The 16,950-nt window shown below is 43.4% G+C and overlaps 2 protein-coding genes across 2 annotated transcripts; both read right to left on the bottom strand.

Moving 5' to 3' along the window:
• Nucleotides 1-105: 105 nt before the first annotated feature.
• Nucleotides 106-3,464, bottom strand: LOC134129021 (electrogenic sodium bicarbonate cotransporter 1-like). Its single transcript, XM_062562184.1, has 3 exons — nucleotides 3,386-3,464; nucleotides 980-1,038; nucleotides 106-353 (listed from the first exon to the last, which is right to left on the bottom strand). The coding sequence occupies exons 2-3, from the start codon at nucleotides 1,035-1,037 to the stop codon at nucleotides 106-108; spliced, it is 306 nt and encodes a 101-aa protein (XP_062418168.1). The 5' UTR covers nucleotide 1,038; nucleotides 3,386-3,464.
• A 4,137-nt stretch (nucleotides 3,465-7,601) lies between these two features.
• On the bottom strand, nucleotides 7,602-16,444 carry zgc:110329 (uncharacterized protein LOC550500 homolog). The gene is made up of 8 exons (XM_037483290.2): nucleotides 16,122-16,444; nucleotides 13,540-13,725; nucleotides 12,722-12,796; nucleotides 12,519-12,614; nucleotides 11,223-11,339; nucleotides 9,993-10,043; nucleotides 9,084-9,200; nucleotides 7,602-8,612 (listed from the first exon to the last, which is right to left on the bottom strand). The coding sequence occupies exons 1-8, from the start codon at nucleotides 16,218-16,220 to the stop codon at nucleotides 8,277-8,279; spliced, it is 1,077 nt and encodes a 358-aa protein (XP_037339187.2). The 5' UTR covers nucleotides 16,221-16,444; the 3' UTR covers nucleotides 7,602-8,276.
• Nucleotides 16,445-16,950: the final 506 nt, after the last annotated feature.

Below are 16,950 nucleotides of genomic sequence, written 5' to 3'. Positions count from 1 at the left end.
TGGACCTCTCCTGCCTGCTAAGCAGGTTTTATGATAAAATCCTGAAGCAGGAAGCGAGATGCAAGGCACAACCGATCAGGCCTCCTGTCCTCGCTGTCCCTTCCGTCATCTGATCTCATTTTGTGGCCCCGTGGCCCCTGGCTCACCTGTGTGGTTGATGTCCTGTAGACTGGGCTCGTTCGACTGCAGCAGCCCCTCCTCGACGTCTCCGTAGCGGCTGTGCTCCTGGGGCCTGTGCTGGGCGTAGTGTCTGTCGCGGTCCATTTCAGTCGCCTCGCGAGCCGAGCGCCTCCGCCTGCGTTTGCGTCGATACCCCCGAGGTACTGGGACACCTATGTAGATGGACTGATGGTCTGGGAAGGCAAATATGGGCAGTTAGGTGGAGGGTTACGTGGATGCCGGGGAAAATGGTTGCACTCTACGAATTAAATATGGGTTTCTGTAGAACAAAGATGTACTGCATTTAAAGAATGACTTTTCCCCAAAATAAGTGCCTTAAAGGAACGCTTTCTGAAAGGCACACCCAAATACACTGTCATATTGTTTACCTTCTTCAAACTCCACAACTTTAACAAACTCTGAAAGTATTATATTTCAAGTAGCATTTGAATTGTAAAATCCTGTTTTGCAACAAAAGTTCTGGATCATAGGAGTTTTACACACCAAACCCCAGGTGGAACGAAAGAGCAGAACCTGCTGCTCAAATTGAAGGCAGATAACACAAAAACAAGCATAGCTCCCAATGCCCCTAAAACACAGACATGTACAAAAATACACAATCTCATTTCAAATTTCACTCCTCATTTTCAGTCCATTAACGGCATCCACCCACACAAACGCTTTAGGACAAAACAAGACGTGGTGACGAATCCACACCCGGAGACAAAGTGGGTGTGACGGCTTGATTTCCTGTTTTCTATTACTGTCACAAAGGGTCCGTCTCCACATTGGATTTAAAATATGAAGCGCACACTCTTACCCTCCTCGTCCTCGTAGCGAAGTTGAGAGACGCCCGTCCCACGGCCTCCGTGGTCCATCCTAACACAGAGCAAGAGAGTGTTTTTGTATCAATCAGATCCAACAACCAACATCTTTGTGTGACCTAATGTGTGTCAGAGTTCCTTGACACACTAGTTTACTCCACAGTGCACACAGCAACGCATGCTCCCATCAGTTCGTTTGCCTCAACGCTCGTGTGTGTCCTTCTCCCTGACATCATATCAGTGTCTCTGCACATGCATACATGTACATGTGTTTCATTGATTTACGTGTGCATCATTGCTTTATTTCTGGCATAGAACACTCACTGACCCTGCATGTAGGGCCACGGCGCAGATCAATGGGGAAATAATTAAAAAGGAGGCCAAATCAATGGAAAACAAATGTGAGGGTAACTTATCGCACGTGGCAACGGTTCACACGTTTAACGCCACCAGCCATGTTTAAGGCCACCCTGTTCCTGCTGGTGACAGGTTAGAGAGAACACACTCTCACAGCATTAAATGCACAAATACGCTATTTGGAACTGGAATTTTACTATTTTTCTTTCGGAAGCGAAACGCGAGAAGCAGCGTCTTGTTTTTTCTCAGCAAATTGAGTTATTTTAACGTGTCCACACTTCACGGAAAGTCCACAAAATGATAAATCAGAAGAGGACAAACGTTGTGAGAATGCTTTTAAAGAAGCATGTCTGGAAGGCCGGCCTGCTTTCTGATTTGTTGGTGAAAAACATTCGTACTGGAGGAGGAAACAATACTCTTTATTTGGGGGGCATTTTTTATATGTGTCTGTAGGTCCAAAGGCACTTTAAAAAGTAGAAATGTAAGGGAAATAGAAGTCATTCTCGGTGTGTAACTAGACGAAGAATAAGGTCCCAGAGTGTGACATAACATTTACTTTAGAAATCTAGGCCACGGCTTAAAAACAAAATACATACTGTATTCAAGGATAAATCCTAATTAGTTGAAATGGTTCCAAATTGGTTGATTGCTAGAAGTAACACCACGTAATAAAATCAAAGGTATTTGTTACTAAGGGTTCGTCTGTTGTGAAATCGCAAACCAAAATTGAAATTTCTAATACTAAATGATTAAGATACAGTGCCGGTGTTGAGATTCACACTAACTCCTCAAATGCAAACACCCCCCCCACTCCCCCCCCCCCCCCCCCCCCCCAGAGGGATGGGACGTGCAGGGTGGCTGATGGAGGACGGGTCCGGCCCAGCGCAGCCCGCTGAATGTTCCTAGCGCTGGCTTCCTGCCTCTGTAATTAGGGCTGTCACATCAGTGCCCTTCACACCCAGTGGGCAGCTGGAGCGAGAGGCCCCCCCCCCCTCCCCCCCGGACCCAATCCGATCGATGGGCTCGCCGTTCCCCCCCCCCATCGCTTGATAGAGATGTAGAGATATGACGCGCGCTCGCGCACACACATGCACACCAGCGCAAACGTCAATAATTTCCAGATTTCTTTCAAATCTCAACATTCGTGAGCAACAAACAAGCAGCGACGTTTATGAGCTCCTCACTCACTTACTTTTACACTGACACACTGAACTTTGATCTAACATTTAATTAAAATACATTTTCATCCATGCATTCACACAGACACACACGTCTACATACGAGATAGCACTCAAAGCTTCAACCAGCTGCACAAGGCTTAAAACTTTTCAGGGGTTTCTGTGTGTGTGTGTGTGTCTGTGTGTGTGTGTGTGTGTGTGTGTGTGTGTGTGTGTGTGTGTGTGAGAGAGAGAGAGAGAGAGAGAGAGAGTAGAGAGATTGCTGTTATTAGGATAAGTGGTGCTCGTTAATGCCTTCACTAAGTTTAAAGAAATTACTGGGTGCCTCATTAACTTCTCAAAGCATTTTTCAAAAGCCTGTTTAATTGACTTTTTTCCCAATTAGACGGTATTGTTATCTGAAACCTTTCCAGAGAGCTGCATGCAGAAGGCTCACCTGCCACAGAAGGTCTTCAAGCAGTGGAACAAACACCTTCTAACGTTAAACTCTCACTCACCAAACTCCTGCTGCTGAAATGAATGGATTGACACTTTTGACTTGACAAAGTCAGGTTTAGTTTCAGATCAGTTTTGGCTATCTTTGGCTTTTTGGCTATCTACATAATAATTCTCCAAAATGTCAACACGTCTATCAATGTTTTCCCCTTTCCATCACAGATTGGTTTGAGCTCATTTGGATTTGGGGCTTAGGAAGGTAACGTCGAAGGCCCAAATGCTATCTCTGACTCAACAGGCTGAGAAAATGAAAAAAAAGCACTTTTCAGACAGATTAAGACAGAAAAAAAACAAATCAATGGTGCAGAGAGAGGAAAATGAAACGCAACAAAACCGGATGAGACAATAAGACAAAAGGATGAGACGACCTACCTGGATTAGTTGTCAGCTGGAATGAGTGAAAGCAGAAGAGGCCTTTGCAGCTCGTAGGGTCGCATCGAGGGAAACATGCCACTGGAGCTCCAACCAACTATCGAATGGTACAAACTCCCCAAAGAGGGAAGCTCCTTTTTATTTGTGTATCTCTCTCTCTCTCTCTCTCTCTCTCTCATGGCTCGTTCAATAATGGTCACACTAGGACTCTGCACAGAGCTCCAGGCACAAAGTTCTTCCCGAATATTTCATAGTCCAGAAAAAAACTCTCAACACACTGTTCCAGCAGATAATCAAATAGCATTGTGGAAAAAGCCAATGAAGAATAGGATGCTTTAAGTCCGCAATGTGCAAGCATCTGCATCATGGCGAGCACTGGACAGTACGTGATTATTAAGTCATATCCATTGCTCAGTAAATTACAAATATTGGGTTTTCTTTTTTTCAGGATTGAATCAGTGAAAAGCAAAGGTTGGTGCTTACAGGCCTGCTTGCGGATTGACTTCAGCAAAACACAAAGAACTGTGGGAGACGTGAGAAATCATTTCCATTTCCTTTCTGAAAGAAATTATGATAGAATCCGAATGTGTTGTTTACGGCAATTTAAGCTCCCTGTCTCCTCGCAACAGGCATCGACAACCTGTAGGATTTGCCGTGGCTCGAGGTGATTGAATTGCCTGCATTCTTCTAAACGCTCCCTTGGGAAATGGTCGGCACTCGGAGGCTTGACGTCTCCAGACCAATGAGAATCAAGCGCGTGCAATCCACTGTAACTCGGCCCCTCGAGGGGCCGCAGGAGCCGGGCCCCCCCCCCCCCCCCCTCCCCCCCACCGCGGCCGCCGTTTCCGATGCATCGGTGTAACGGATCAACGACGTGAGGCAGCAGGGGAACCTTTGCCCGAAACACACCCAGCAGTGATTAAAACACATTGTGTGAATGGTTGCCATTTAACAACAAGGTGATGACAATGAAGACTTGGGATTTCTAACAGAGGTGGTGAGCGACGGGGGGCCCAAAGGAACTAAGGCTCGCTCAGTCGATTGTGTCATCGATAAACCACTTTGCTTCTCCTCACGTTGGTTGTGGGAACTCGTCGAGTTGGCGGGGCAGCGCGGGGAGGCCATTAAGTGCGGTCTTTAAAACCCTGATGGAGTCGGACTGCGGATCCATAGAAGGTGCGGCTGTGATCAACAGTCAAAATGCGAAGAGGTCACGCGGGAGGATGACTCGGGGGTTCTACTTTTGATGAGCAAGCCCCCATGTGCAACCATGCGTTGGAAGGAATTCTTGGTCTTGATGCCCTGGGGAGGACAGGGGGGAGGACAGGGGGGAGAAGTCCCGAGGGAGAAGCTTCCGTTTGTACCCTGCAGCACACGGAGCGTTTAGTGTGAAATTAACTGCAGATTGCTCACTCAAGCTTCCCCTGTAACAGTTGAAAGATACATCCGTCAAGGGGGCACACGGGCGTGGACACGTGTCCATCCTGCACATGTTAAATGGCGGAGGTGGGGGATTTCCTCAGGCATGGGGCTGGTGTCAGCGACATTAAGGTGTGTTTTTACAGGTGAAAAAATGTATTTTGCAGAATCTCACATGTCGCATTTGAAAATTTGAGATTATTGAACCGCTGGGTTGCTTTGACAAGCCTTCATGGAATTGTATTCGCCCCCCGTTTCCCAGTCTGACCCCTGGTAGGCGCCATGAGGCGTCGCACTGATTAGAGCCGCGGTGGAAAGTAACTAAGTACATTTTACGAAAGTGGCGTCCAATGGAGTTCATCGAAACCTGGAATGGATTTTTTGCTTTGGCTTTTTATGGCTTTTTAATGTAGCGAATACGCTCAGAAAAAGTTCACCAAGTGTGAGATGTTCTCATTAGAAAATGGGAGGAAACAGCACAAAGTCTTAAAGTTTGCATTGTTTCCGATTGGCTAGCAATAGATAACTTTACTGATTGCAAAATAAGTGCATTAGTACTTTTATGTCTATTATGTAGACCTCTGGAGTCCAGATGATTAAGATGGGTCTACTTTACGGGCGTGGCTCCTTTTGTGAGTGACAGAATGAGTGACAGATCTGAATTTATTTTCAGTTCATGAAAATGTTATTGCCTGTTAATGTGTTATTCAGCGGTTGGTTGTGCTCCACCCCTGAATGTCCCTTTGGTTAGAGATAAACACCATGGCAACAGCATCAAAAGCCTTCAAAACCGTGGTCCACAAACAAAAGGGTGGCTCACGGTGACCAGTTCAATTGATTTGATTTGGTCTTTTTCCTTTATTTGGGGAAGCTCTATTACGTGAAATCCAAATAAAAATTCCTTTCAATTCCAGGTTGAATGAATGAATGAATCGCTTTGCACTGTACTTATATTTCCACATTTCATACATTTCAAATGTTTTTCTTTTTTAACCCCAATACAACTCTCTGCGCTGGTCGTTAATGAAATAATAAAACATTGACTGGGGCTTTTTTTTACAGTATTAATATATTGTGTCATTTTATTTTTGATCATGACAACAATCCTTATAAGTATAAGAGCTATTATGACGTACAATGCTTCACGCAATAGTCCCACCACAGCGGCTCTTACACTTTGGAAGGCAGGATTGTTGCCATGAAACCAAATGACATAATCTCTCTCTGCCTCACTTCCCCCCCACGCGTGGCGGCTGCCTCGTTGAAAATATGAGCCGCCGTGTGCTGCAATGTTTGCTGTAATTTCAGCAGATCTCGGTGTGTGCTGTTATCCAAGCTCCTCGTGCAGCGAGCCTCCAAATAGCCGGGCCTGTCCCCCGGCAGATAAGAGCGACTGCGTCAATGTGTGTGTTTTTCTCCTCTCCCGATTGTATCAACTATTCACGTCCACATCATCATCATCACCATCATCATCATAATCATCATCATCATCGTCACGGCTGGTTTGGATGTGCGCACTTCCTGCTCTCAGGCCGTTGAGTTTTTCTTTCTTTCTTTCCTTCTTTTTTTTTTATTTTCACATGGCTGACGCAGTTACTCTCCTCGCCTTAATTATTCCACCTGCTGTCTCTTGATCATCGTGATGAGGGGGGATGAAAGGGGAGGAGTGAATGAGGATGGATGACCTGCAGGAGAGAGAGAGAGAGAGAGAGAGAGAGAGATGAGCTGTGAAATGAATTAACATGGCTGCTCTCCTCCTGATAGAGGTCTTAAGGAGGCAGTGTGTAACTCAATGGTGTGTGTGTGTGTGTGTGTGTGTGTGTGTGTGTGTGTGTGTGGGGCACAAGAGTCAATAGAAATCAGCTTTCGTCAAACAAACTAATTTGCCATACATATATTTCTCCATGCTCACCACTTAGCGTTACCTTTTTTTTTTTCTTTGCGAGAGCAGTGCTGAAGGTAAGCTACACTTCATCAGTCAGTAATTAGGTCCCAAAATGATGTGCTGAGAAAAGTTTCACTGAAGAAAAAACACCGAATTCTCCCACGTCCACGTCGATAACTTTACCCGCTTGCATCTCAGCCACGTGTGTTTTATTCCTAAATGATGAATTCTCCATCTTATCTTTTCGGGATCTTGAGGCGATTTGTCGGGAAAATAAAAAAAGGGAGTAATTCTGTTTGCTTCAACACAATCTGAAATAGTCAACCGGTCCTTGCCAATGACATAGGGAAATGTAATGCTTGAATAGAAAGTGAATGATAGATCATGTTAGTTTAAATATTCCAAATAAAACAATCAATTAAAAGGTAAACTTAATCTTAATCATAAGTAAATCAATTTGGTTCAAATCAATCATCCACTTACATTGTAGAAAAACTTCTACAGGCCAGAAATTGAGGTTCCGTTTAGTTTTTGACGTCTATGTAACCGTCCCCAAATTGTTGTACGCACTCCTGCTAATGGTTTTACATCATCTTCCTTGATCAATCCTCTCTGGAAAACAAAACGTTTACATTTATTGCATCCTCATTGCGTTTATATGCAAAGAAACTGAGCACAAAGATCAGTAGACAAATTCAGCTTTATTGACAGGAACAGTAGTGCTGATACAAGGCAGGAGCTCAGTGCAGAACTCAGATAGACAAAAACCGTCAGAGTCGCATTTCACTGGATTTGTATTTTGGATGACGCCTTTACTTTTTCTATTAGAAGAAGAAATAAAAACTTTAGTTTAAAAATGGAATAGACTGAAGCTCCCACTCTCGATGACAGCCTAACATGTAAACTGAGATCTTTTTTTTTTTTTTAATTATTTTCTTTTAATTGACTTTATATTCAGTACAAAACATGCATCCCATGTTATTCCACAACTACCCGTCTTACAATGTACACCAATGCAAAAATCATAGTCAAAATCAAATAAATTATACACAAACTGTACACATCCGTCACAGACGCTACACGCAAGACATACTTGGCTATTCCTAGACCTCGGACACTGAAACACACCTTTTCAAGCTACCGTTAATTTACACACCAAATTGTACTGTGCTCCTACTACTGGGCTGTTTGTCAAAACGGCCTGAGGTAAGCTTTAGCACAGGAGCTCAATTTCAAAAGGTTAATAATGTCACCACTTCAATGTGACACAATGCCATAAATCTTCCAATATCAACCGCCACAAACAAGACAAAATAAATGAGTTTTATTTTACAGTCAGTGTGCGCATGTTGTTCTTTCAATTTTTTTTTTGTTGTAAACGAAATTCACCAACACGGTGCCAAGGTACTTTTGATCCCATTAGCCGACCAACTTCCCCTTGGTCCAACGACGCACAGATTCAACCATTAAGTAGTGCAACACAACTCCAACAAATGCAATGCAATGATTACAACGACAGAATCAAAAATAAAAAAAAATGAAAAAGGCCAAAACCCAAAAGTCCAGAAAGGGGGTAAAAATACCAAATTAGTGTTCCCTCTTCTGCTTCCGGCCAACATCTACCTCGTCCAGCCCGGTGGTCGACCTGGACTGCTGCAGCTCCCGCAGCTGAGAGTGAGTGCGAGGCGCCTGCTTCTTGAGCCGCTGCAGGTGCACGTCGATGGGGTCGAGGTCGGGCTCGGCGGCGGGGACGGGCAGGTAGCCGCCGTCCCTCGGCAGACACAGGCACCAGCCGGCGCCGGCCAGGTCGAGGTCGCTGTACTCCACCTCCGCCTTCTTCAGCTTGAAGTCCACCATGTCGGTCGACTCGCTCATGTCCACCAGCAGGTTCCAGAAGACGCAGCTCAGGAGGATGCCCAGCAGCTGCGGGGGGAAGACAGTTTTAGAGCTTTTTTAAAGAGTCAAACAGTTTCCCCATTAAGTTAGTTAAAGACATTTCTCACAGAAAGAAGCTGTGTGAGAGCACATTATGGACATTACTTTTAAGCTGCGGTTCATTTTGACAGTATTTATTCATGCAGCTTTTTTTTTTTTTTTAGCACCTCTGAGTCTAAAAGTATGGCTGGGAGGATATGGGCATTGTAATGTGTTGGGAGGCAAATTTGAAAACGCAATTAATTCAGTTTTTGATGACAACATTAAAGGATTCTGGCCGTTTTTCACAGACAAACACTCGGCAGGCAGCGTTGTCGCAAGAAAAATGTAAATGTCACACAAAGTGGGGGACTTTACAGTTGACATACCACGGTTAATTTGAAGAGGTGCATTTGGTCGGAAAGAGGGCTTCAAACCAACTTCATTGTCGGCGAGTCGGTGCCATGAGTTTCAAATTACCTGAGGCAGGCCGATGGCGCAGCAGAGTGCCGCGGTTATTCCAATGTTGTCACTCATCCAGAGGTTGACTGCATGGATGCAGCCTCGCACGTAGATCACCTCGTGCAGGGTTTCACGCTGATGCACAGACCCGAGGACGACGACAAGAGGAAAAGTTTCAGTTTCAAAACAAAACACACTACCACATGAAAAGAAAGGAGAAAACCAGCAAGTTCAATCCAGAAGTGTCAAACGCAGTAGAAAGTACGTTAAATTGAGCCGTTTGCTGTAAAAACTCAATGCTGGAGGATGGGGAAGGTACACAAATGTCTGTAAATGACAAATCATGACATGAAAAAGATCTTTTCCTTTTCATTCATAAAAGGAGTTCTGAGAAGGAAACAAGTAAACCTTTAATTGGTATTATCAGCTTTGCCCAGTAGCCTTCTTTACAACCATGAAATATGAGATGACCGATTAAAAACCACAGAGATGCATATTATATCTTACGACCAGATGATTTTGTATTTGAAATTATTTAATATTATTACCGAGTACCAGCGCAGGCTCTGTTCAAAGTGGCATTATACGAATATTATTCATATTCTGAAAGGCAGAACATTTAGTATGCAGTGCATTACAACCGCATGTGGAAACTAAGTGGAAAGTCTCCTCCGACTGCAAAATAAAAAGCTGCCAAGAATTAGTGTCACAGAACAAAATTATAAGGAACTCTGGCTGAAAACTGATCATTATGACCACTTAAAGAGCCTGTCGGGTTGGCGCGAGTAGCTTAATGGAAGTATTCCATGTTTCATGTGACAGGAGAAAGGTCTTTAGATAGAAAGTCTTGTCCCTCGGGCCGATAGTACCTCAGGAAAACTTTGGAAATGGCCAGTGTGAGCGTATTTTCGTTGCCTTCACTCTCACCTGATTATCCAGAGTCTTGTAACCACACAGAGTGTTGACCACCTCTCCTACCTGTGAAAAAGAAAAAAAGATAAGATTGAGAAAGTCAGAGACTGAGCTAACATGACAGGAGACAGAACCCTGGGGGCAGAAGAGGCACTTATACTGCTCGAAAAGGGGGCCCCCCCGCCCTCCCCGTCAGCCGGAGCGTGAACCTGAGCAGCGTGAAGACGGATGATAGCGGCAGAAAGCCCATGTTCAGCTTTTCCTAACCCTTCCTCTATCTCCCTGGTGGGTGGGTGCGTGAGGGGAGTACTGGGGGAGTCAGTCATTAAGTTTCTGCAGCTTCCAGAGACACCATCGGTGTTTGGAGGCGAGGGGCTGGAACGATAGCTTTCACATAGAAGAGGACGGGAGGCTGCCACAAGGGAGCAACTGCTCTTTTTTTTTTTTTAAACACCGCTCTATAGACGCTTCTCTCCGGGAATGATTCTTTTGTGCCACCTGTCAGCAGGCACAGGGATTATTAAACAAGATGGCTGCAACATCACCGATACCAGATGACATGCTATCAATATTTGCTCATCAACTGGCTGAATTGCTTCCTCTGAAATGTGCCCCCAGCTTACAGCAGGAATCAGGTCGGCCTATTTGAAGTGTATTTTGTGAACACTGTCACGCAGATTATGATCTTCAAAGCAGACAAACCGATAGACACTCCCCTGTGTGGTAAAATGTAATTTAAGTGAAGAAACGTCCCTTACTGTCCCCAATGTCTAAGTTATAGGGTCAGTGTTTCATTCCAGGAGCATCAGCTCGAACACTCTGTCCAAGCTTGAATTGTAGTCTTCTGGGAGGTGATTTCTTGTTTTTGTTTCAATTGAGTTAGTCCGGTGTCAAAGCTGTAAATCCCATTTCTGCTCTCCAGCGCCCATCTCAATTATTCATTGGGGAGCACCTTGTGACACCAGAGATTTCAAAATGAACACATTCGGTGGCGTAATGTGCTCCGTGACTTGCCGTCAGTCTGAGGGAGATGGATTTAGTGGCCTAAATGTTCCAGTAGCCGTGAGTTACCTCCCAGTTCATATGACGTTATCGAGTCAGTGTTACCATGAGCATGAAAAAATGATTTTTTTAGTTTTTCTTCACCGGGACCAACTGTACTGAAATAAAAAAGGTGTGAAAGCAGGGAGTGACGGATGGTGCAGATGTTTTTTGTGGGATTAGTTTGTGGACCGGAGGACTCACCTTGTGGCGCACACAGCAGGTGTATGGAACCCCGCAGGCTAGCGGACCGGTACCGTTGCAGAAATGGTACTGGTTGACTCCCCAGTCCTTGTACTCATCCCCTCCACAACATGAAAACTGGAAGACAAGGCGGTATTGGGACGAGGAAATTAGGAACAAAAGCACGCCATCAAAACAAAAGGCTCATCCCGGCTTAAGTTCTCCCCGAGACGGAAACAAGCCGCTGAGGATAAAGCCTTTCGAAACGTCTGCGGCGCTACGACAGGCTCGCGTGCGGTCTGCAGCGTTTCTGGGCTTTAGGGGGGGGGCCAACGTGCAGAGACCGTCTCTCCGAGACGACGAAAGGACATGTGTGTGATCCCCGGAGAGGGATGCATTGACCTCACGGGGGACTCAGGTGATGGAAAAAAACAGCAAGTGAGGCCCGACGGAAAGGCCAACCGGGAGAATGGCAGCTGCGAGATGAGACAATTCTCTGAGCTCATTGCCAAAAGGTTAAAAGCCAATTACAGGCAATTCATTCGTCGTGATTTTTCGTATAGTTTATGCTTCAGTGAGGCCAAAGCTGATGTCAGTTCTGCGGTTATTGCTCAGATAAAATGTGTCTCAAAACAGAGAACATGAAATATTTCTAAATGATCATAATTATCAATCTCCCTTCATTTGCTTATTCTTCTCCAATCTAAAAGATTGATATTTTAGTTTGTTTTTAGAAAAGCAAAAAATTGTGTGGGGCATCCTTCTTTAAAAAAAAAAAAAAAAAAGAATACGTCATGGATCCAGCTACATGAACCATAACGAGGGATAATCTCAGTCACTCCCGTTTGCACAGTAGAGAAACTGCCAAGACAGAAGACTGGATAGCTTAGATATTTTCATGAATTGATAATGTACCAAGAGTGTGCAGTTGGAGTCCTTTTTTTAAAAACTTTTCCAATGGGAATAACGGCACAGTTTTCTGAGTAATATGGCACAGCAGACCGACTATTTCCACAGTCCAAGTAGAAATTAAGCAATGATACTGAAATCATTAAAAAATATTAAATGAGCAGCTTGGTGCTAAACTACTGTGATTAAAATGCAAAGAAAAAAAGCTGTGTGCCCGTCTGATTTATACAAAAGAATTAATCTATCATCATCATTAAAGCTCTGAATAATGCACAATAATTGATTGAGAGCATCAATCTGTAAATCTTTTAATCCTACAAAATCTCATTAATACTCTCTGCAAATATAAATTTATCTTCCAAAGTAGTTTCCTGTCCTTATTTGTGATCGAAGTGATCGTCAAACCACCTTTTGCTGCATATAATCCAAGATGTTTTTGAAGTCCAGATCATCGTAGTAGTGCTTGATTCCTTCCCGTATGCTGCTCTGGAACAGGGCCGACGTCTAGAGGAAGAGGAGCGGGGCAGAAACACCGTCAGGGAGCAGTGACCTCACTTTGGCTGATTAGGAGCACAAAGTGTACAGCGCGTAGCGAGGCCCCCGACGCTCACCTTGCTTTCGAAGATGAGGGCCATGGTGAGCCCGATGGCCTGCAGGAGCAGCAGCACACAGAGGACACAGAGGAACTGTGGAGGCAGAGGGAGCGAATTTGTAGAGCATTCCACGTTCGTTATTTCCATCATTTATATACGAAGCATCTTTGGCATGAACAGACCTCACTAGCATTTCTGTTTGTTGTTTGACTGAGCATTTGTGTGTCACTTTGGCAAATGTGGTTATTGGATCGGATCCATATTAAAGGACGCTTTATTGGGTGGTTTGAGTGATTATCTATTGGCTTTGATGACCACGACAAAACATCAGTGCAGCAGGGATCAGAACGAACATGTTTTTCATGTTCCTCTTCGTCCTCATCGAAGCACCAGAAGAATCATTACTGACTTCATTTTTCATGGTGAACATTTAATCCCCCATTTCGGTTCAGCCTGCTTAGCTAAAGCTAACAAGATACGTAGCAAGCACACGGAGCTCTTTTTCAGGTATTGGCAAAACCCTGAACTGTGCTTTTGCATTTGAGCTGATGTGAATCTTAAGTGATCCCTGATTTAAATGTTTCATGAGCTGCTGCCGTCGGGCCAACTCCGATCACAGTTTCAATACCCAGCTTTGATCATCATTGTGTCTAATCTGGATATTAACATAGAAATAAACACACATTATATATTCTTATATTTTGGACCCCTGTACCTAGACAATGCGTATAATTCTTAAAATTGAAAATGCTACACGCGTAATGTTTACAACAAACATTAAAAGCTATGAACTCCTGGTCACATCCTTCCTCCTCCTCCTCCTTTATCATCCCTACCATGTGCAGCAGGGTCTTGTTGTCCCTGAGGGACCCAACCATGCCCACCATCGACACGGTGAACATCACCAGGCCCAGCAGGATGAGCACCACGGCGGGGGCCAGGAAAAGGCCCTCCAGGGTTCTGTTCTTCTGCCTTTCCACTTCTGCGTACACCCCCACGCACAGCACACAGAGGCCCATCAGCTGAAGGGAGAAAAGAGGTGGGGGGGGAGGTTCATGAGATAAAAACCAGGACGATCCTCAGCCTGAACTACAAGAAGTGTTTGAACTTTTGCTGTCTTGATTCTCTTAGGCTGCATTTTTGATGCTTGCACAGTTTGGCTGTCGACCACCTTGATTTATTATTCAATTTTTTTTATTTTATTTAAAAAAAGAACATCACAATGTATTGGAAAAGACTTTAAACTAGCAACTGACACCATGAACTTATATTTACAACGGTTTACCGAGCTAATAACTCAAGTGGGAAGTCATTTTCAGATTGACTTTCAAAGAGTGAGAGACATCGTTGTAACCAGAGGAATAATAATAAAAGAATAGAATACAAGTTTAAGGCACTTCTGCATTGTCTTCACTTCAAATCAAGGGGTTACCACATGACGATGTCCTTTTCTTTCAGCAGTTTCAGCGGTGAAACAATGTTTTGGCGTAGAAGTTAAAAAGTAGCCCTGTCCACACGACCGCTGCGTTCACCTCTGGCTGGTGGTCAGCAGGGATTCCTTTCAATCATTGTTGAAATGTTGAGAAACCCTCATTAAATGAGATACGGGCTTTACAGATGGCAGGGTGATTAACAAAACAATAAGAGCAAATTAAAACCACTAATTGGTGACTAATTTCTGCCACTTTGGTTTAAATCGGTTCGTTTCAACCACACCAGCAGCCAGATGAGGAAGGCAATGATATCACCAGCTTGCCTATTTGCATCCGTCATTCTCATATTAGATTCAAATTAGAGTTGGGATTTAATTGTTGCAGGCATAACACATGTCAGGAAATGCTCTGCTCGGGTATTCTATGTCTGTATTATGCAACAAGAATGACCATGTCCTGTTTTTACAGCGGTTAAGCGTCAATCCAGCGGTTGTTCTCGCCACGTCATCTAAAATACGTGATACATGTATTTTTTAAGGATTTTGCTAATTGCATATTTTGATACGATTTGTTTGACTTTTTTTTGACAAACCCTAGTACAACTTGTTTTTCTTGGACAAACTATATTGGGACTAGCAGCTGTTCATCTGGCGTCTCTTTCAAATGTCACAAAAGTAAGGCCTAATTTATGTTTACCACAATACATTATTTTATCTGTCGATCTAATCAATCTTTTACAATTCAGCCTATTCCTTGTCTTTTGTGCAGATCACAATTATTATGACACTAGAAATAATTACCACTACACCTTAAAATAGTATTGTGTTAGCGACTGTAGACAGTTCATGGAATAATTTACAGAAATGTATGTTTGAATAAATATTAGGGCAATAATGATATTTTATAAATATGTGATTGTCATTTTTGCTGAAATTGATGAATTTGGATTTGTTCCTCTTACACAGACCATTGTGTTACCATCAATTAAGTTTGGGCTTAATTGACTGGTAATAATTGTCTCACTGAACGATTGAACTCCAACAGCATGATTAGAAAAACAACATTTGAAATAGGCAAGCATCATATGTATGAACGGAATTAAATATTCACAAACAACTTACTGTGATGGCATTCATTTGAATCATTAGACTCCACATGGAGTTGCTGAGGGAGCCACAGAAAAGGGCCTTTAACGCACCTCCTATTTTCTGTCGGCCGAGACGCGTTTACGCACATCGGCGTCCCTTTAACGGGATACAACGCCCTGCACCACCGTGCTATTTGCTATCCAAGCCACCGCGGTGTATCGCATCAACACCACCACACACACCAAGGCCACGCGTGTGTCTGTGTCCCGTTTTATTAGATCGCCCAATAGCCTTGTTTTTCCATCGGATTCAAATGTGCAAGGACGTATTTTTGTGATAAATGCCTATCGTGGTGCAAGCTAATCACCCCCCTAGCTGGTTAGCTAGCTGGTACCCAGACAATGTCCAATCAAATATTGCGTTACTCAACAACAAAAACAAAGTTGTTATCAAAATGTATGACTTATTTCCTAATCAATGTAGTTTCCTGTTAAATACGGGAGGCATCCGTGACAACACGAGGCAATTCATTTCATTCAAATTTGGGTTTTACACCATTTTTCGCTGTACGCTAAAGGGGTGAAATTCGATGGGATTTGAGATGAACCCGTGTTTTACATCACGAAAATGTCGTAATCCAGTTTCTGGGTCTATGCCGAGTTGTACATCAGTTTATATAGATTACGGATATGCCCGGGGTTTTATTTTAACACGAATATGATGTGCCTGGAGCAGACAGCACATTTAAACGTACGTATTTTTAACGAGGTTTTTGAGAGATGACTCACTAGACGGTAGTGGGTGGTTTCCGGGCACCACAATTAGCAAACACTGTTGCAGTTCAAATGTACTATGCAGCATACAACGCGGATGTTAATGAATGAAACATAAACTTACCGAGAAGAGCATTGAGTAGACATTCAATGTGAATTTGATGAAGTAGTAGAAGTGGTTGGTTTTCCTCAGTTCAGAGTAGGACGGCATGGCCGCTGACATTAGTAGAGATAGCTAACAAGCTAACGTTAGCTACCCCGCGTTTCGTTCAGCCAATATCAAAATAATGATAATTAAACATCAGATGTTGTTAGTGAAATTAAAAATGGGGGTTTTAAGAGAGCTAACTGAATTGTATATACGAAGCAACCCTCATTTCTCACGTACTATTGTGGGTAGCCAGTGACACAGAAGCACTTCCGTGCGGCCGGGTTCAGTACACGCTTTGTTTTGACTACATTCTTAAAGGGGCAGTGAACACAACCTAAATTCCATTTAGCTCCTAAGGTTAAATTGTTATAAAATTATTTGTATTTAGTTTCAACTATAATAGTTTTTACATTTAGTTTGTTCAATGTGTATTGTTTATTAAACATACAAATGACAAAAGGGAAACGTTGGACAAGGTTTCTTGGGTTTAACAACTCTTTCTTGATCCATAAATCCATAATCCATAAATAAAAGCAGGAAACTTAAGAAGGGGTCGTACAAATGACAATGTAGTAGGTAACAGATATATAATCAATGATAAAAATGATGATCATGCACTGCTCTTCAAAATCTATAAAGCTAATCTTTCTGAAGTCTTGTCTCACTGAGGGTGAATAAATGGCCCCAATGCAACCTTGAGGGTCAGGTTCTCTGAAGCTCAGAGTTCCACATATTTCACATGTAATTGAGTTTGAATGATCAGCAAAAAGTAGGGAAAGATTCAGTCAAAGCTACTGAAAGC

This window comes from Pungitius pungitius, chromosome 5 (assembly GCF_949316345.1).
Source record: "Pungitius pungitius chromosome 5, fPunPun2.1, whole genome shotgun sequence".
Lineage (NCBI taxonomy): Eukaryota > Metazoa > Chordata > Actinopteri > Perciformes > Gasterosteidae > Pungitius > Pungitius pungitius.
The sequence above is the reverse complement of the archived record's forward strand: the minus strand, read 5'-3'. Positions and strand labels throughout refer to the sequence as shown.